The sequence below is a fragment of the Oncorhynchus nerka genome, linkage group LG25 (genome assembly GCF_034236695.1).
Source record: "Oncorhynchus nerka isolate Pitt River linkage group LG25, Oner_Uvic_2.0, whole genome shotgun sequence".
NCBI classification, from domain to species: domain Eukaryota; kingdom Metazoa; phylum Chordata; class Actinopteri; order Salmoniformes; family Salmonidae; genus Oncorhynchus; species Oncorhynchus nerka.
Genome location: NC_088420.1, coordinates 22,754,205 through 22,774,395, shown reverse-complemented (window position 1 = coordinate 22,774,395; position 20,191 = coordinate 22,754,205). Strand labels below are relative to the sequence as shown.

At 47.2% G+C, this 20,191-nt stretch overlaps 1 protein-coding gene across 2 annotated transcripts in view; it reads right to left on the bottom strand.

Moving 5' to 3' along the window:
- Window positions 1-20,191, bottom strand: part of fbn2b (fibrillin 2b) — a 127,914-nt gene that overhangs the window by 46,673 nt on the left and 61,050 nt on the right. For both annotated transcript variants that reach the window (XM_065009676.1, XM_065009677.1), the window contains exons 12-31: window positions 18,354-18,497; window positions 18,013-18,132; window positions 17,697-17,822; window positions 17,399-17,521; window positions 16,982-17,257; window positions 16,658-16,711; window positions 16,283-16,408; window positions 15,883-16,008; window positions 15,226-15,345; window positions 13,438-13,575; window positions 13,316-13,366; window positions 12,888-13,013; window positions 12,113-12,340; window positions 11,616-11,741; window positions 7,652-7,780; window positions 7,350-7,475; window positions 6,703-6,828; window positions 6,360-6,482; window positions 6,142-6,267; window positions 2,472-2,597 (exon numbers count right to left, since the gene is read on the bottom strand). In XM_065009676.1, coding sequence (XP_064865748.1) covers window positions 2,472-2,597; window positions 6,142-6,267; window positions 6,360-6,482; window positions 6,703-6,828; window positions 7,350-7,475; window positions 7,652-7,780; window positions 11,616-11,741; window positions 12,113-12,340; window positions 12,888-13,013; window positions 13,316-13,366; window positions 13,438-13,575; window positions 15,226-15,345; window positions 15,883-16,008; window positions 16,283-16,408; window positions 16,658-16,711; window positions 16,982-17,257; window positions 17,399-17,521; window positions 17,697-17,822; window positions 18,013-18,132; window positions 18,354-18,497 — 2,640 coding nt within the window. The remainder of the gene's footprint in view (window positions 1-2,471; window positions 2,598-6,141; window positions 6,268-6,359; window positions 6,483-6,702; window positions 6,829-7,349; window positions 7,476-7,651; window positions 7,781-11,615; window positions 11,742-12,112; window positions 12,341-12,887; window positions 13,014-13,315; window positions 13,367-13,437; window positions 13,576-15,225; window positions 15,346-15,882; window positions 16,009-16,282; window positions 16,409-16,657; window positions 16,712-16,981; window positions 17,258-17,398; window positions 17,522-17,696; window positions 17,823-18,012; window positions 18,133-18,353; window positions 18,498-20,191) is intronic.

The following is a 20,191-nucleotide window of genomic DNA, read 5'->3' as shown; positions in this document are numbered from 1 at the left end:
TCTGTACTTATAGTCTGTACTCTGGTTTTATAGTCTGTATATACATAGTCTTATAGTCTGTTTACACCTTATAGTCTGTACTCTGTTTACTCTGGTTTATACCTTATAGTCTGTACTCTGGTTTTATAGTCTGTGCTACTGGTTTATACCTTATAGTCATTATAGTCTGTACTCTGGTTTATACATTATAGTCTGTACTCTGGTTTATACATTATAGTCTGTACTACTCTGGTCTGGTTTATACATTATAGTGTGTACTCTATAGTCTGTACTCTGGTTTATACCTTATAGTCTGTACTCTGGTTTATACATTATAGTCTGTACTCTGGTTTATACCTTATAGTCTGTACTCTGGTTTATACCTTATAGTGTGTACTCTGGTTTATACCTTATAGTCTGTACTCTGGTTCATACATTATAGTCTCTACTCTGGTTTATACATTATAGTCTACTCTGGTTTATACCTTATAGTCTGTACTCTGGTTCATACATTATAGTCTCTACTCTGGTTTATACATTATAGTCTGTACTCTGGTTTATACATTATAGTCTGTACTCTGGTTTATACATTATAGTCTGTACTTATACATTATAGTCTGTACTCTGGTTTATTTTATATACATTATAGTCTGTACTCTGGTTTATACATTATAGTCTGTACTCTGGTTTATACATTATAGTCTGTACTCTGGTTTATACATATAGTCTGTACTCTGGTTTATACATTATAGTCTGTACTCTGGTTTATACATTATAGTCTCTACTCTGGTTCATACATTATAGTCTGTACTCTGGTTCATACATTATAGTCTGTACTCTGGTTTATACATTATAGTCTGTACTTTGGTTTATACATTATAGTCTGTACTCTGGTTTATACATTATAGTCTGGTTTACTCTGGTTTTATACATTATAGTCTGTACTCTGGTTTATACATTATAGTCTGTACTCTGGTTCATACATTATAGTCTGTACTCTGGTTTATACATTATAGTCTGTACTCTGGTTTATACATTATAGTCTGTACTCTGGTTTATACATTATAGTCTGTACTCTGGTTTATACATTATAGTCTGTACTCTGGTTTATACATTATAGTCTGTACTCTGGTTCATACATTATAGTCTGTACTCTGGTTTATACATTATAGTCTGTACTCTGGTTTACACCTTACAGTCAATACTCTGGTTTATACATTATAGTCTGTACTCTGGTTTATACATTATAGTCTACTCTGGTTCATACATTATAGTCTGTACTCTGGTTTATACATTATAGTCTGTACTCTGGTTTACACCTTATAGTCTGTACTCTGGTTTATACATTATAGTCTGTACTCTGGTTTATACTGTATTGGTTCATACATTATAGTCTGTACTCTGGTTTATACATTATAGTCTGTACTCTGGTTTATACATTATAGTCTGTCTGGTTTACATTATAGTCTGGTTTATACATTATAGTCTTCATACATTATAGTCTCTACTCTGGTTTATACATTATAGTCTACTCTGGTTTATACCTTATAATCTACTCTGGTTCATACATTATAGTCTGTACTCTGGTTTATACATTATAGTCTGTACTCTGGTTTATACATTATAGTCTGTACTCTGGTTCATACATTATAGTCTGTACTCTGGTTCATACATTATAGTCTGTACTCTGGTTCATACATTATAGTCTGTACTCTGGTTCATACATTATAGTCTGTACTCTGGTTCATACATTATAGTCTGTACTCTGGTTCATACATTATAGTCTGTACTCTGGTTTATACATTATAGTCTGTACTCTGGTTCATACATTATAGTCTGTACTCTGGTTCATACATTATAGTCTGTACTCTGGTTCATACATTATAGTCTGTACTCTGGTTCATACATTATAGTCTGTATTCTGGTTTATACATTATAGCCTGTACTCTGGTTTATACATTATAGTCTGTACTCTGGTTTATACATTATCGTATGTACTCTGGTTCATACATTATCGTCTGTACTCTGGTTCCTGCATTATCGTATGTGCTCTGGTTCATACATTATCGTCTGTGCTCTGGTTCATACATTATAGTCTGTACTCTGGTTCATACATTATCGTCTGTACTCTGGTTCATACATTATCGTCTGTACTCGGAAGTTAAACATGACCAAAGCTTTATGACAGCGTCATAACTGAGATCGTGTTTTACAGTAATATCCTTGCTGTAACTACCAGTATGTGTGTGTAGCCCATGGTGCTGTGTGTGTCTGTGTGCATGTGCATGTGTGTCTGTGTGCATGTGCGTGTGTGTCTGTGTGCATGTGTGTGTGCGTGTGTGTCTGTGTGCATGTGCATGTGTGTGTGTGTCTGTGTGCATGTGTGTGTGTCTGTTTGCATGTGCGTGTGTGTCTGTGTGCATGTGTCTGTGTGCATGTGTCTGTGTCTGTGTGCACGTGTATGTGTCTGTGTGCATGTGCGTGTACTGTACCTGTGCAGCCGGTGGAGCCCTTCTTAACAAAGTACCCCAGCTGGCAGTGGCAGATGAATGATCCCTTGGTGTTCTCACAGTCCCCATGCAGACAGATGTTAGGGTTCAGCTCACACTCATTCACATCTGGACACACACACAGGAACATGAGCTAACTGGTCTTGGGAGGGGACAGAGGAGTATGTCTAACAGGGTCAAAGAGAGAGAGAGCGAGACAGAGAGAGAAACGAGGAGAGAGAGAGAGAGATAGGAAAAGAGAGAGAAACAGAGAGAGAGAGGTGGGGAGAGAGACAGAGAGAGCGATACAGCAAGAGAGAGAGGTGGGAGAGAGAGAGACAGTCTGTCTCTCTCATACAGCGAGAGAGAGACAGAGAGCGATACAGCGAGAGAGAGAGGTGGGGAGAGATACAGCGAGAGAGAGAGAGAGAGGTGGGGAGAGAGAGAGAGACAGAAAGCGATACAGCGAGAGAGAGAGAGGTGGGGAGAGAGACAGAGAGTGATACAGCGAGAGAGAGAGAGGTGGGGAGAGAGACAGAGAGCGATACAGAGAGAGAGAGAGAGGTGGGGAGAGAGACAGAGAGATACAGCGAGAGAGAGAGAGGTGGGGAGAGAGACAGAGAGCGATACAGAGAGAGAGAGAGAGAGGTGGGGAGAGAGACAGAGAGCGATACAGAGAGAGAGAGAGAGGTGGGGAGAGAGACAGAGAGATACAGCGAGAGAGAGAGAGGTGGGGAGAGAGACAGAGAGCGATACAGCGAGAGAGAGAGAGTGGGGAGAGAGACAGAGAGCGATACAGAGAGAGAGAGGTGGGGAGAGAGACAGAGAGCGATACAGCGAGAGAGAGAGAGGTGGGGAGAGAGATACAGCGAGAGAGAGAGAGAGAGAGGTGGGGAGAGAGAGACAGAGAGCGATACAGCGAGAGAGAGAGAGGTGGGGAGAGAGACAGAGAGCGATACAGCGAGAGAGAGAGGTGGGGGAGAGAGACAGAGAGTGATACAGCGAGAGAGAGAGGTGGGGAGAGAGACAGAGAGTGATACAGCGAGAGAGAGAGGTGGGGAGAGAGAGAGAGACAGAGAGCGATACAGAGAGAGAGAGAGGTGGGGAGAGAGAGAGAGACAGAGAGCGATACAGCGAGAGAGAGAGGTGGGGAGAGAGAGAGAGACAGAGAGCGATACAGCGAGAGAGAGAGAGGTGGGGAGAGAGAGACAGAGAGCGATACAGAGAGAGAGAGAGAGAGGTGGGGAGAGAGACAGAGAGCGATACAGAGAGAGAGAGAGAGGTGGGGAGAGAGACAGAGAGATACAGCGAGAGAGAGAGAGGTGGGGAGAGAGACAGAGAGCGATACAGCGAGAGAGAGAGAGGTGGGGAGAGAGACAGAGAGCGATACAGAGAGAGAGAGGTGGGGAGAGAGACAGAGAGCGATACAGCGAGAGAGAGAGAGGTGGGGAGAGAGATACAGCGAGAGAGAGAGAGAGAGGTGGGGAGAGAGAGACAGAGAGCGATACAGCGAGAGAGAGAGAGGTGGGGAGAGAGACAGAGAGCGATACAGCGAGAGAGAGAGAGGTGGGGAGAGAGACAGAGAGTGATACAGCGAGAGAGAGAGGTGGGGAGAGAGACAGAGAGTGATACAGCGAGAGAGAGAGGTGGGGAGAGAGAGAGAGACAGAGAGCGATACAGAGAGAGAGAGAGGTGGGGAGAGAGAGAGAGACAGAGAGCGATACAGCGAGAGAGAGAGAGAGGTGGGGAGAGAGACAGAGAGCGATACAGCGAGAGAGAGAGAGGTGGGGAGAGAGACAGAGAGCGATACAGCGAGAGAGAGAGAGGTGGGGAGAGAGATAGAGAGCGATACAGCGAGAGAGAGAGAGGTGGGGAGAGAGACAGAGAGAGAGATACAGCGAGAGAGAGAGAGGTGGGGAGAGAGACAGAAAGAGATACAACGAGAGAGAGAGAGAGGTGGGGAGAGAGACAGAGAGCGATACAGCGAGAGAGAGAGAGGTGGGGAGAGAGACAGAGAGCGATACAGCGAGAGAGAGAGAGGTGGGGAGAGAGACAGAGAGAGATACAGCGAGAGAGAGAGAGGTGGGGAGAGAGATACAGCGAGAGAGAGAGAGGTGGGGAGAGAGAGAGAGAGCGATACAGCGAGAGAGAGAGAGGTGGGGAGAGAGACAGAGAGAGATACAGCGAGAGAGAGAGAGGTGGGGAGAGAGATACAGCGAGAGAGAGAGAGGTGGGGAGAGAGACAGAGAGATACAGCGAGAGAGAGAGAGAGGGGGGAGAGAGACAGAGAGATACAGCGAGAGAGAGAGAGGGGTGGGGAGAGAGACAGAGAGAGATACAGCGAGAGAGAGAGAGGTGGGGAGAGAGACAGACAGAGAGATACAGCGAGAGAGAGAGAGAGGTGGGGAGAGAGACAGAGAGAGATACAGCGAGAGAGAGGGGGGGAGAGAGACAGAGAGAGATACAGCGAGAGAGAGAGAGGGGGTGGGGAGAGAGACAGAGAGAGATACAGCGAGAGAGAGAGAGGGGGTGGGGAGAGAGAGAGAGACAGAAAGCGATACAGCGAGAGAGAGAGAGGGTGGGGAGAGAGACAGAGAGAGATACAGCGAGAGAGAGAGAGAGGTGGGGAGAGAGACAGAGAGAGATACAGCGAGAGAGAGAGAGGGGTGGGGAGAGAGAGAGAGACAGAGAGAGATACAGCGAGAGAGAGAGAGGTGGGGAGAGAGAGAGAGACAGAGAGAGATACAGCGAGAGAGAGAGAGGGTGGGGAGAGAGACAGAGAGAGATACAGCGAGAGAGAGAGGGTGGGGAGAGAGACAGAGAGATACAGCGAGAGAGAGAGAGGTGGGGAGAGAGACAGAGAGAGATACAGCGAGAGAGAGAGAGGTGGGGAGAGAGATACAGCGAGAGAGAGAGAGGTGGGGAGAGAGACAGAGAGAGATACAGCGAGAGAGAGAGAGGTGGGGAGAGAGACAGAGAGAGATACAGCGAGAGAGAGAGAGGTGGGGAGAGAGACAGAGAGAGATACAGCGAGAGAGAGAGAGGTGGGGAGAGAGACAGAGAGAGATACAGCGAGAGAGAGAGAGGTGGGGAGAGAGACAGAGAGAGATACAGCGAGAGAGAGAGGGTGGGGAGAGAGATACAGCGAGAGAGAGAGAGGTGGGGAGAGAGATACAGCGAGAGAGAGAGAGGTGGGGAGAGAGACAGAGAGAGATACAGCGAGAGGAAGAGCGGTGGGGAGAGAGATACAGCGAGAGAGAGAGAGGTGGGGAGAGAGACAGAGAGAGATACAGCGAGAGAGAGAGAGGTGGGGAGAGAGATACAGCGAGAGAGAGAGAGGTGGGGAGAGAGACAGAGAGAGATACAGCGAGAGAGAGAGAGGTGGGGAGAGAGATACAGCGAGAGAGAGAGAGAGAGAGAGAGAGAGGGTGGGGAGAGAGATACAGCGAGAGAGAGAGAGAGAGGTGGGGAGAGAGAGAGAGAGAGAGGGATACAACGAGAGAGAGAGAGAGGTGGGGAGAGCGAGCGAGACAGAGATACAGCGAGAGAGAGAGACAGAGAGAGAGATACAGCAAGAGAGGTGGGGAGAGAGAGAGACAGATACAGTGAGAGAGAGAGAGAGAGGTGGGGAGAGCGAGAGAGACAAAGAGAGCAGTGGAAAGAGAATAGTCACCGATGCAGGTCCTCATGTCCATGGAGGCCATGAATCCGTCATAGCAGAGACAGCGGTACTCTCCAGGCACGTTGGTGCACTGGCCTCCATCACAGATATCAGGGCTGTCCTCACACTCATCTATATCTACACGGGTGTGACAGAGTGAGTGTAAACATGACTTTTCCATGAGTGTGTGTGTGTGTGTGTATGTGTGTGTATCCCAGTGACATACGTACCAGCGCAGGTCCTGAGGTCAGGCATGAGAGCGTATCCCTCACTACAGCTGCACTCGTAGCTGCCCTCTGAGTTGGTACAGTGTGTGTCACAGCCTCCGTTCATAATGGTACACTCATCAATATCTGCAATCAGATGGGTTACAGGTAAGTATAGACACACACACACAAACAAAACTCAAATATTGCCTTTTCTGATATAAAAAAAATGCTTCGAAGTAATCAGCAAATTCTGTTAATGATCATTTTTGTAAACGTACTTATGTCAGGTATTTCCGTACACTGAAGTATGGCACCCCCTCCCCCAAAGACAAATGATGACATGTCTCAGTCAGTGGTCACTCACCCACACAGCCCTGTCTGTCTGGTGTAACCTGGTAGCCCGTGTCACAGGAGCACTGGTAGTTCCCCACCATGTTGACACAGTGGCCGTTCTTACACAGGTTGTCACTCAGCTGGCACTCGTTCACATCTGTAAACACACAAAGAGGACATGACAGTCAGCTTAAATCAAAATAACTAGCTTCCATAGTAGACAACATAGAAAGTAGTAGAATATCTTGAGATGACTTTAATGGAGTAGGGGTGTTAACCCCGGTGTCCTGGCTATATTCCCAAGCTATCCCTCATACCATCATGGTCACCTAATCATCCCCAGTTTACAATTGGCTCATTCATCCCCCCTCCTCTCCCCTGTAACTATTCCCCAGGTTGTTGCTGTAAATGAGAATATGTTCTCAGTCAACTTACCTGGTCAAATAACAGTCAAATCAATTCAAAAAATGTTTAAAAAGGCGGTTAATGTCTGGTTAACTTAAAAATGCATTCCAGATGACTTTGGGATGATGTAAAAAATATATAAGGAAACTGTAGTGTATAGTGTCTCATATTCTAGGTGTTTGTGTGTGTGTGTGTGTGTGTGTGTGTGTGTGTGTGTGTGTGTGTGTGTGTGTGTAATGTATAGTGTCCACTGTGGATGGATATATGACCTACCTTCGCAGGAGGAACCATCGGGACTAAGCTGGTGTCCGGGGGGACATTCACACTCATAACTCCCCTCTGTGTTCAGACAGGTGCCTCCTCTACACAGCAGAGGGTTCCGCTCACACTCATCAAAATCTGAAGGGGAGAGGGGGAGGAAGAGAGGGAGGAAGAGAGGGAGGACGAGAGGGAGGACGATAGAGGGACAGTGCAATGAGGTCAGCTGTCAAAAATGACTTGCACAGAGGATCTCTGAGGAAGTTCTCCCACTCTCCAGTCAGCTAGAGAGCAGTGTGTGTCTGGGCGTGACTCACCCATGCAGTTCTTCATCATCATGAAGCCACTTTCATAGCCCTCGAAGCATTCACACTCAAAGCTGCCAGGGGTGTTCACGCAGGTGCCGTGGCCACACAGGTCCGGAGAGATATGACATTCATCAATATCTGAGACACAGAGACAGAGGAGGGAGTAGAGACAGAGGAGGGAGGGGAGATAGAGGAGAGACAGAGGAAGGAGGGGAGACAGAGGAGAGACAGAGGAGAGAGGGGAGATAGAGGAGGGAGGGGAGATAGAGGAGGGAGGGGAGACAGATGAGAGACAGAGGAGAGACAGAGGAGAGAGGGGAGACAGAGGAGATACAGGAGACAGAGGAGAGACAGAGGAGGGAGGAGAGAGAGAGGAGACAGAGGAGGGAGGAGAGACAGAGGAGAGACAGAGGAGAGACAGAGGAGGGAGGAAAGAGAGGAGAGACAGAGGAGGGAGGAGAGACAGAGGAGGGAGGGGAGACGAGACAGAGGAGGGAGGGGAGACAGAGGAGGGAGGGGAGACAGAGGAGGGAGGGGAGACAGAGGAGGGAGGAGAGACAGAGGAGGGAGGAGAGACAGAGGAGAGACAGGGGAGGAAGGAGAGACAGAGGAGATACAGGAGACAGAGGAGAGACAGAGGAGGGAGGAGAGAGAGAGGAGAGAGAGAGGAGGGAGGAGAGACAGGAGAGACAGAGGAGAGACAGAGGAGGGAGGAAAGAGAGGAGAGACAGAGGAGGGAGGAGAGACAGAGGAGGAAGGAGAGACAGAGGAGAGACAGGGGAGGAAGGAGAGACAGAGGAGATACAGGAGACAGAGGAGAGACAGAGGAGGGAGGAGAGAGAGAGGAGAGAGAGAGAGGAGGGAGGAGAGACAGAGGAGAGACAGAGGAGAGACAGAGGAGGGAGGAAAGAGAGGAGAGACAGAGGAGGGAGGAGAGACAGAGGAGGAAGGAGAGACAGAGGAGAGACAGGGGAGGAAGGAGAGACAGAGGAGAGACAGAGGAGGGAGGAGAGAGAGAGGAGAGACAGAGGAGGGAGGAGAGACAGAGGAGAGACAGAGGAGAGACAGAGGAGGGAGGAGAGACAGAGGAGGGAGGAGAGACAGAGGAGAGACAGAGGAGGGAGGGGAGACAGAGGAGCGAGGAGAGAGAGAGGAGAGACAGAGGAGGGGGAGAGACAGATGAGGGAGGAGAGACAGAGGAGGGAGGGGAGACAGAGGAGGGAGGAGAGACAGAGGAGAGACAGAGGAGGGAGGAGAGACAGATGAGGGAGGAAGAGAGAGAGAGGGGAGGAGAGACAGAGGAGGGAGGAGAGACAGAGGAGAGACAGAGGAGAGACAGAGGAGAGACAGAGGAGGGAGGAGACAGAGAGGAGAGACAGGAGACAGAGGAGAGACAGAGGAGGGAGGAGACAGAGAGGAGAGACAGAGGAGGGAGGAGGGAGAGAGGAGTGACCGAGGAGGGAGGAGAGACAGAGGAGAGACAGAGGAGGGAGGAGAGACAGAGGAGAGACAGAGGAGGGAGGAGAGACAGAGGAGGGAGGAGAGACAGAGGAGGGAGGGGAGACAGAGGAGAGACAGAGGAGGGAGGGGAGACAGAGGAGCGAGGAGAGACAGAGGAGAGACAGAGGAGGGAGGAGAGACAGAGGAGAGACAGAGGAGGGAGGAGAGACAGAGGAGGGAGGAGAGACAGAGGAGGGAGGGGAGACAGAGGAGAGACAGAGGAGGGAGGGGAGACAGAGGAGCGAGGAGAGAGAGAGGAGAGACAGAGGAGGGAGGAGAGACAGTGGAGGGAGGAGAGATAGAAGAGAGACAGAGGAGTGAGGAGAGACACAGGAGGGAGGAAAGAGAGGAGAGACAGAGGAGGGAGGAGAGACAGAGGAGAGAGAAGAGAGACAGAGGGAGGAGAGACAGAGGAGGGAGGAGAGAGAGGAGAGACAGAGGAGAGAGGAGAGAGAGGAGAGACAGAGTAGATAGGAGAGAGAGGAGAGACAGAGTAGATAGGAGAGAGAGGAGAGGCAGAGAGAGGAGAGACAGAGGAGAGAGAGGAGAGACAGAGGAGAGACAGAGGAGGGAGGAGACACCGAGGTGGGAGGAGAGACCGAGGAGGGAGGAGAGACAGAGGAGGGAGGAGAGAGAGGAGAGAAAGAGGAGAGAGAAGAGAGGCAGAGGGAGGAGAGACAGAGCAGGGAGGAGAAACAGAGGAGAGAGGAGAGAGAGGAGAGACAGAGGGAGGAGAGACAGAGGGAAGAATGCACATTACAGAAATATAATATTCAGCATTATAATATAATATTCAGCATAATAATATAACATAATATTCATCATTACTTTACTGATCTCATGCGAAAATTAATCTGTGCCAACAAACAGCCCACTGGGCACACACTGGTTGAAACAATGTTGTTTCTACATCATTTCAATGGAATAGACATTGAATTGATGTCTGTGCCTATCAGGAGTGTTTCATTTATATATATATATATATAAAAAAAATGTTTTGCCCCTAAAATATTCTCAAATACTACATACAGTTGAAGTCAGAAGTTTACATACACCTTAGCCAAATACATTCAAATTCAGTTTTTCACCATTTCTGACATTTAATCCTAGTAAGAATTCCCTGTTTTAGGTCAGTTAGGATCACCACTTTATTTTAAGAATGTGAAATGTCAGAATAATAGTAGAGATAATGATTTATTTCAGCTTTTATTTCTTTCATCTTTCATTTAATTCCCAGTGGGTCAGAAGTTTACATACACTCAATTAGTATTTGGTAGCATTGCCTTTAAATTGTTTAACTTGGGTCAAACGTTTCGGGTAGCCTTCCACAAGCTTCCCACAATAAGTTGGGTGAATTTTGGCCCATTCCTCCTGACAGAGCTGGTGTAACTGAGTCAGGTTGGTATGCCTCCTTGCTCGCACACGCTTTTCATTTCTGCCCACAAATTTTCTATAGGATTGAGGTCAGGGCTTTGTGATGGCCACTCCAACACCATGACTTTGTTGCCCTTAAGTCATTTTGCTACAACTTTGGAAGTATGCTTGGGGTCATTGTCCATTTGTAAGACCCATTTGCGACCAAGCTTTAACTTCCTGACTGATGTCTTTAGATATTGCTTCAATATATCCACATAATTTTCCATCCTCATGATGCTATCTATTTTGTGAAGTGCACCAGTCCTTCCTGCAGCAAAGCACCCCCACAACATTATGATGCCACCCCCGTGCTTCACGGTTTGGAGGGTGTTCTTCGGCTTGCAAGCCTCACCCTTTTTCCTCCAAACATAACGATGGTCATTATGGCCAAACAGTTCTATTTTTGTTTCATCAAACCAGAGGATATTTCTCCATGTGCAGTTGCAAACTGTAGTCTGTTTTTTTTATGGTGGTTTTGGAGCAGTGGCTTCTTCCTTGCTGAGCAGCCTTTCAGGTTATGTTGATATAGGACCCGTTTTACTGTGGATATAGATACTTTTGTACCCGTTTCCTCCTGTATCTTCACAAGGTCCTTTGCTGTTGTTCTGGGATTGAGTTGCACTTTTCGCACCAAAGTACTTTCATCTCTAGAAGACAGAACGTGTCTCCTTCCTGAGCGGTTTGACAGCTGCGTGGTCCCATGGTGTTTATACTTGCGTGCTATTGTTTGTACAGATGAACGTGGTAACTTCATGCGTTTGGAAATTGCTCCCAATGATGAACCAGACTTGTGGAGGTCTACAATTTTTTTTACGAGGTCTTGGCTGATTTCTTTTGATTTTCCCATGATGTCAAGCAAAGAGGCACTGAGTTTGAAGGTAGGCCTTGAAATAAACTTCTGACTTCAACTATAACTCATATTCAAGGATACTTACTAAATATATAGATTTCTGCTTTAATCATACAGATTTTAAAATGCTTTTTTATGGAATAAACAATTATCTCTCTCTCCCCCTTATCACTCGCTCTCTCTCTTTCTCTCCCCTTCTCTCCATACCTGTGCAGTTCCTCTCCTCCATGTTGAGGGCGAAGCCACTGCTGCAGCGACACTTGAAGCTGCCGATGGTGTTGCGACAGGTTCCGTGGGAGCACAGGCCGTTGAACACCTTACACTCATTTACATCTATGGAGGGACAACACAACGGACGAACATCAACGGTTAGCGCTGGGATTCAAGATGGAATCCAGTACGTTCTGTTTTATCAACACCATCTAAAAGAAATGCCTAGTGGTTAACGAGATTAGATGCTGTGGTTGGTTTGCAACTGCTGGCGTGAGGCCATAATGGTGTACTTGTTTTGTGTGTAGCTCATCAGTGTAGCAGTAGGACTTTACTCGGAAGCTGTTAGCGTAAGAAACATACCTACTGGTGTTCAGAAGATTATGACTCTTTATGTGATACTCATGAAGGCTTCATGAATATGTTGTGAATGCTACATTATCACAACGCAAATGAAGTGTTACCAAGACTAGATAATGAGTGTTAGTGCCTACCTTTGTAGAAGGATCTGCCAGTCAGGATGTCTCCTCGGTTGGCAAAGCCTGGTCCTCTGGGGCAGATGGCCTTGTACTCCGGGGTTCCCGCCTTGGGACACTCCTCACAGTCGATGCCCCAGGCCGCGCCCACGGAGCAGCAGCACATGTCCACGCGGTAGCGACCGGGCAGCGGCTCACCACACTCATCCTCGTGCCACTTCATGTAGCACTGCTCACTGCGCACGTCTGAGGGACAGACAGATGGACAGACAACAGTCAGATATGCAGAACTTTACGGCTAATGCCTCAATATCCTAACAATGCTAATGTTTGTTTTCACCAAATTTGTATGATGTGTTTTCTCCCATGTAGGTTATCATTCATATTTTATAGTGTATAAAACCTGGGTGGTTTGAGCACTGATTGCTGATTTGGCTGACTGCCATGGTATATCAGACCATATACCACGGGTATGACAAAATATTTATTTTTACTGCTCTAATTATGTTGGTAACCAGTTTATAATAGCAATAAGGCACCTCAGGGGTTTGTGGTATATGACCAATATACCACAGCTAAGGACTGTATCCAGGCCCTCCATGTTGCGTTATGCATAAGAACAGCCCTTAGCCGTGATATATTGGCCATATACACCGCACCTCCTCATGCCTTATCGCTTAAATATAGTATATGTATGAAGTCAACAGCAAAGATACATAATAGCCATGATTTCTGTTATTATAAAAATGCATGGTGTCTGCCAGAGTTGATGTTAGTGACAGTGGTGTCTTACCCACGCATGTGCGTCCACTCCCGTCCAGAGTGAGCGCCTCGCCACACTCACAGCGGAAGGAGCCCTGGGTGTTGACACAGCGCCCGTTGGTACACACCCCCGGGAACACCTCACACTCATTGATGTCTGCAGGGAGGAAATAGGGACAATATTACAAGACACACTGTGCTCTTTGGCTCATCATCTTCTGTGGAAGGGAGGGTGAATGGAATACCACAGGGAGGGAAGCAGAGGGTCTGCTACCTTCACAGTTGACTGTGTGTGTGTGTGTGTGTGTGTGTGTGTGTGTGTGTGTGTGTGTGTGTGTGTGTGTGTGTGTGTGTGTGTGTGTGTGTGTGTGTGTGTGTGTGTGCGTGCGTGCGTGCGTGCGTGCGTGCGTGCGTGCGTGCGTGCGTGCTTGTGTGTGTAGGAGTCGATTAGTGTCTTACCTTCACAGTTGACTCCTTTCATACGAGCGAACCCTCTAGAGCAGGCAGTGTCTGTGGAGAGAGACAGCAGTTACAGTACACACCTCACACTTCATTACTTTATTAGGTGTGTTTGTACTGACCGATCTCGCAGCGTTCACAGGGACTGCCCCAGGCAGCTCCCAGTGTAGAGCAGCACTCGGACTTGAGCGTGGCACCGTTGATGTTGACCTCACAGCGGCCATCTTGGATGTTCAGCCAGCACGTTCCCTTCATGCTGTCTGTAGAAGGAAGAGGAGGGGGGAGAGAGAAGAGGGAGAGGGGTAGGGAAGAGAGAGAGAGAGCGAGAGAGAGAGAGGGGTAGGGAAGAGAGAGCGAGAGAGAGGGGTAGGGAAGAGAGAGAGAGAGAGAGAGAGAGAGAGAGAGAGAGAGAGGGGGAGAGAGAGAGGGAAGAAAGAGAGAGAGAGGGGTAGGGAAGAGAGAGAGAGCGAGAGAGAGAGAGAGAGAGAGGAGGGAGAGAGGGAAAAAAGAGAGAGAGAGAATGTGAGCAAGTGAAGGCCTTCAAGAGAACCCTGCGGAAAAGGCCCATCATGGGTATACAGTACTCCAATCATTCCAAGCACAACAGCACCATCTGTTGTAAGTAACTAACTACAGGTTTCCCTTTCAACAGCTGCCATCTTACCTCAGCCCAAACTGAGACAAATGCATCATATACTTTAATCATTTGCTATGGCAGTCCTAATGGACTGAGAGCACAGTCAGAACAAATGGAATGTGCATTTGTTCTCCCGAGACCGTAGGCCCACCCAAAAACTAGACCACAATTTACATTCTCGCCGCTGAGCCATGCCTTTGAACTAATTACACTACCGTTCAAAAGTTTGGGGTCACATAGAAAAGTCCTTGTTTTTGAAAGAAAAGCACATTTTTTGTCCAATAAAATTACATCAAATTTATCAGAAATACAGTGTAGACATTGTTAATGTTGTAAATTACTATTGTAGCTGGAAACAGCTGATTTGTAATGGAATATCTACATAGGCATACAGAGGCCCATTATCAGCAACCATCACTCCTGTGTTCCAATGGCACGTTGTGTTAGCTAATCCAAGTTGATCATTTTAAAGGCTAATTGATCATTAGAAAACCCTTTCGCAATTATGTTAGCGCAGCTGAAAACAGTTGTGCTGATAAAAGAAGCAATAAAACTGGCCTTTTTTAGACTAGTTGAGTATCTGGAGCATCAGCATTAGTGGGTTCGATTACAGGCTCAAAATGGCCAGAAACAAAGAACTTTCTTCTGAAACTTGTCAGTCTATTCTTGTTCTGAGAAATGAAAGCTATTCCATGTGAGAAATTGCCAAAAAACTGAAGATCTCTTACAGCGCTGTGTACTACTCCCTTCACAGAACAGCGCAAACTGGCTCTAACCAGAAAAGAAAGAGGAGAAGTAGCTCTGCCTAGAAGGCCAGCATCCCGGAGTCGCCTCTTCACTGTTGACGTTGAGACTGAGCTTTTGAGCGTTGAGCTTTTGACGTTGGTCTTTTCTTTCAAAACAAGGACATTTCTAAGTGACCCCAAACTTTTGAACGGAAGTGTATATGACTCTGCTTTGAACAGAAAACAGAGCTATATTCTAAAGTACAGGAATCTATTAGACTGACAAGGCAGGCTCATGTTGGTGTTAATTCTAATGATTCATCCCAGATTACCATCTGTAGATGTCCAAAGCGGACATTGACTTGTTTATTTAGATTATAATACACCTTCTAGAAGGCCTACTAAGCTAGAAACCTTGGCTCATATCCCACTTTTCACTCTGTCTGCTTTATGTTGATTCTCCGCCAGAAGTTTGTCTCAGGAATCCGTTGTTTTTCATTCGTGTCAGATTGAGTCGGGCAGTTGTGCTAGATGCCTCGGCCTCTTACCCACGCAGATGGTGTTGGTGGAGTCCAGCTTGCTGCCGTGGGAACACTCGCAGTTGAAGGACCCGGCGATGTTGCGGCAGACTCCGTTGACACACGGGCTGGACTCACACTCGTTGATATCTGAAACACATGGATCAGAGCAGGGTTAGGTAAGGCATTGAATAGCCAGTTAAATGGGTCATATAGACCAGTGGAGGCTGCTGAGGGGAGGACGGCTCATAATAACATCCGGAACGGAGCAAATGGAATGGCATCAAACACCTGGAAACCAAGTGTTTTATGTATTTGATACCATTCCATCTAATCCGCTCCAGTCATTACCACGAGCCCCTCCTCCCCAATGAAGGTGCCACCAACCTCCTGTGATCAGACATGTGTTTACTTCAACCAGGACAGAGGATATAAGCCAACGTGTTCATACATCTGATGTTGTATTTAACTCCAATCTCTCATGTGTTAAACAGTTGCAGGTGTATGTACATCTAGCAGATTTGACAACGTTTCGTCAACACGAAAGGGGAATACCAACACACTTCTGATACTCCTAGCATGTTCAACTGTGGTTGCGCATTAGTATGCTGATATTGAGGCATTAGAAATGTGAGGTGTGTGTGTGTGTGTGTGTCTTCTCCATTGGTGTGTGTAATAAGTGTTCACCTTCGCAGGTCTCAGAGTCAGGTTTGAAGACGAAGCCTTTGGGACAGGAGCAGGTGTAGCTGCCGGGGGTGTTTCTACACAGGCCGTTGTCACACAGCAGACGGTTCACTAGGCACTCATTGATGTCTGGTAGGTTGAGGATAAGAGGACAACAGGGTTGACTTATCACATGTAACACAAACCAACCAAAACAATCTACCCCCGTGTTTGACATTTAGAAGATGGTTCACGCTGAAAAACTAACTTTGTTCATACGTCCAAGTCAAGGCCACGAACATACAGCAGATGTTGTGAAAAATATGTGACTCAGTTTGACTTGACCACTTTTAAGGTCTGATAAACTTTTATTTGGGTTGCTGCTTTTTCCACCAGACATTGAATACAGGAAGCCTGGACTCACCCACGCAGTTCTTGCCGCTGGAGTCGGACTCGTAGCCGATGTTACAGATGCAACGGTAGCTCCCTCTCAGGTTCTCACACATGCCGTTCTGACAGATGTCAGGGTCCAGGGCACACTCGTTGATGTCTGAGGAGACACCCACCACAAACCACAGCCGTAGCTTTAAGCTCTCGCCAACGTCCAGATTCCCTTTCTTCACTTTTCCTTTTTTTTCTCTTTGATTTGAAATTCGGAGTGAAATTCACACCTTTCTGAGGGATGCATTGGAATGTTTGAGGGGAGGCCTGTTAAATGCCAGAATAACTAGCAGTGATTGTAGGGCAGGCTCCAAACCACAGAGACCTAACATTAAACAGCACCAGTCACATGACTCACCTCTGCCGTCAGCGGTGATGCCAATCCCACTGCTGCACACGGCCTGGAACTCAGCTGAAAGCCAAGAGAAAACCCTGTAAGTCACCTGCTAATAAATCCAGTGTAACTAAAAATCACAATTGACATTATAATTATAACAATCACTTCTGCCGTATTTGGAAGAGTTCTACAGGATCTTAGTCTGGAATCTGAACTGATATGAACCATATTGTGAAACAATACTGAAACAGAGCATATACGCTTGGATTCCAGGCTAACAGGATGTGAATGACAGCACTTGTAAACCAATGATGTTTGCTGGTGTGGTTAGGGTTAGTCGGTCACCTGAGTTGCGGGCAGGGCAGGGTTGGCAGGGCTCTCCGAAGCCGTGTTCAGGACTGGCACAGCAGCACTCAGACTTAGTGACGGCGCCAGGGAAGGGACGTGAGCACGTGCCCATCTTGATGGCACCGTAGCAGGTGGTGCGCATGTGTGTGTCCACACACACTCTCCCGTCCACGTCGATGGCCAGGCCCGGTGGGCACTCACAGTGGAAAGAGCCCTCAGAGTTGATACAGCGTCCGTTCATACAGATGCCTGGTGTCTGGCACTCATCAATGTCTGAGGGAGGAGAGAAGGGGAGAGATATGACGATGGTACTTGTCCCACATGGCTGCAATACAGTCATGGAATCAATCAAATTTCCATACAAAGAAACCTTTAGAGAGGATCCATGTCCAGAAATGATATCAGATGACGTACCTGTGCAGTAACGTCCGTTAGGTGCCAGGGCGAAGCCAGGTTTGCAGATACACTTGAAGCTACCGTCCTCGTTGATACACATTCCATTGAGACACATGTTGGTGGTGGCACACTCATCATGATCTGGTTGAAGAAATGGAGGTGAATTAGGCTTTCTGCCACGTAGGCTTTCTGCCATGTAGGCTTTCTGTCACAAACAAATGAGCATAACCTAGTGACCTACAGTATGTATTTACCATGTAACAGGCCTCTAGGTGTAGTCCATGCTGTTAGAGAGTAAGGTATGTGTGTAGCTCACCTATGCAGTTCTTCCCATCAGGAGTGAGCTCAAAGCCAGCGTTGCAGATGCACTGGAAGCTTCCGGCAGTGTTGACACAACGTCCGTTACGACACATCACTCCGTTCACGATGCACTCGTCAATATCTGGGGAGGGAGAGGGGAGTTGAGGCTTGGTTTGACTGTTAGCCAGGTTAGGTACCAGTCTGTTTCTGTTCTGGACACCTTGTGGTGTTGTTACAAGCAGAGTCAGTCAGTGGGCCAACGTACCCAGTCTGTCCATTAAATACAAAATGATCATGTTCTGTAGTTGTTCCGGTGAGTGATTGGAACATACCAATGCAGGCCTGTTTGGTGGGGGTGCCCTGGTAGCCTTCGTGACACTTGCAGTGGTACGATCCAGGTGTGTTGACACAGTCTCCGTTGACACAAGGGTTGCTGACGCACTCATCCACATCTGAAGGAGGGAGGAGAGGAGGCAATACATTTATCAGTGCAACACAGGATGCTCCAATTACAAATCTGAACACTCCCATTCGTGTTAAAAAAAGGTTAAAGAATGAATGCTATTGTGTAAGGCTACCTTGAGTTTTACATCTACCAGAGAAGGTCTGTGTGGTCAGAAGGTGGCAGTAGTGTATATCATTTTCCTAACTGTAATGACTGCAGTGGGCTTACCAATACACTCCCCGCGTACGTCCTGCCTGTAGCCCATGTTACATTCACAGCGGTAGCTGGTCGGGGTGGGGATACAGCGGCCGTTCAAACACAGGTTGGTGAAATGTTTACAAACGTCAACGGTCTCATTGACTGACACAGGGACTGAGGATACACAACACAATCACATTACAATACATTATCACACAATGTTTATTATTTATTAAAACACAGTGAAGAAAAGTTGATGAAAAGCAATAGACTCTCTCTGCTTCCACATGGCAAGCGTTGCTGGAGCAACAAGTCTGACACCAACAGGCTCCTGAACAGCTTCTATCCCCAAACCATAAGACTGCTAAATAGCTAACAAAATGGCTACATGGACGATCTACATTGACAGTTTCATTTTTGTACTGACTCTACACACACACACAAGACTCTACACACACACTCCCACTCAACACACACACACACACTTAATTTGCTCACACACACATAACACCCCTTCAAATAAGTGGAATCGGCTATTTCAGCCAAATCAAGCACACAGCCATGCAATCTCCATATACAAACATTGGCAGTAGAATGGTAGGCAAAGTGGTAGGCAACACAAGCTAACAGAACGGGACTGAAGCGAGTAAAAATAGTCTGTCCTTGGTTGCAACACTCACTACCGAGTTCCAAACTGCCCCTGGAAGCAACGTCAGCATTAGAACTGTTCGTTGGGAGCTTCATGAAATGTGTTTCCATGGCCGTGCAGCCGCACACAAGCCTAAGATCACCATGCGCAATGCCAAGTGTCGGCTGGAGTGGTGTAAAGCTCGCCGCCATTGGACTCTGGAGCAGTGGAAAGACGTTCTCTGGAGTGATTAATCAAGCTTCACCATCTGGCAGTCCGAAGGACAAATCTGGGTTTGGCGGATGCCAGGAGAACGCTACCTCCCCGAATGCATAGTGACAACTTAAAGTTTGGTGGAGGAGGAATAATGTTCTGTGGCTGTTTTTCATGGTTCGGGCTAGGGCCCTTAGTTCCAGTGAAGGAAAATCTTCACGCTACAGCAAACAATGACATTATAGACGATTCCATGCATCCATGGGTGAATGTTGGCCCATTCCTCATGACAGAGCTGGTGTAACTGAGTCAGGTTTGTAGGCCTCTTTCCTCGCACACGCTTTTTCAGTTCTGCCCACACATTTCCTATAGGATTGAGGTCAGGGCTTTGTGATGACCACTACAATACCTTGACCTTGTTGTCCTTAATCCATTTTGCTACAACTTTGGAAGTATGCTTGGTGTCATTGTCCATTTGGAAGACCCATTTGCGACCAAGCTGATGTCTTGAGGTGTTGCTTCAATATATCCACATAATTTTCCTCTCTCATGGCGTCATCTATTTTGTGAAGTGCACCAGTCCCCCCGTGCTTCACGGTTGGGATGGTGTTCTTCAGCTTGCAAGCCTCACCCTTTTTCCTCCAAACATAACAATGGTCATAATGGCCAAACAGTTCTATTTTTGTTTCATCACACCAGAGGACATTTCCCCAAAAAGTACGATCTTTGTCCCCATGTGCAGTTACAAAACGTAGTCTGGCTTTTTAATGGCTGTTTTGGAGCAGTGGCTTCTTCCTTGCTGAGCGGCCTTTCAGGTTATGTCGATATAGGACTCATTTTACTGTGGATATAGATACTTTTGTACCTGTTTCCTCCAGCATCTTCACAAGGTACTTTGCTGTGGGATTGATTTGCACTTTTCGCACCAAAGTACATTCATCTCTAGGAGACAGAACATGTCTCCTTCCTGAGTGGTATGATGGCTGCATGGTCCCATGGTGTTTATACTTGCATATTATTGTTTGTA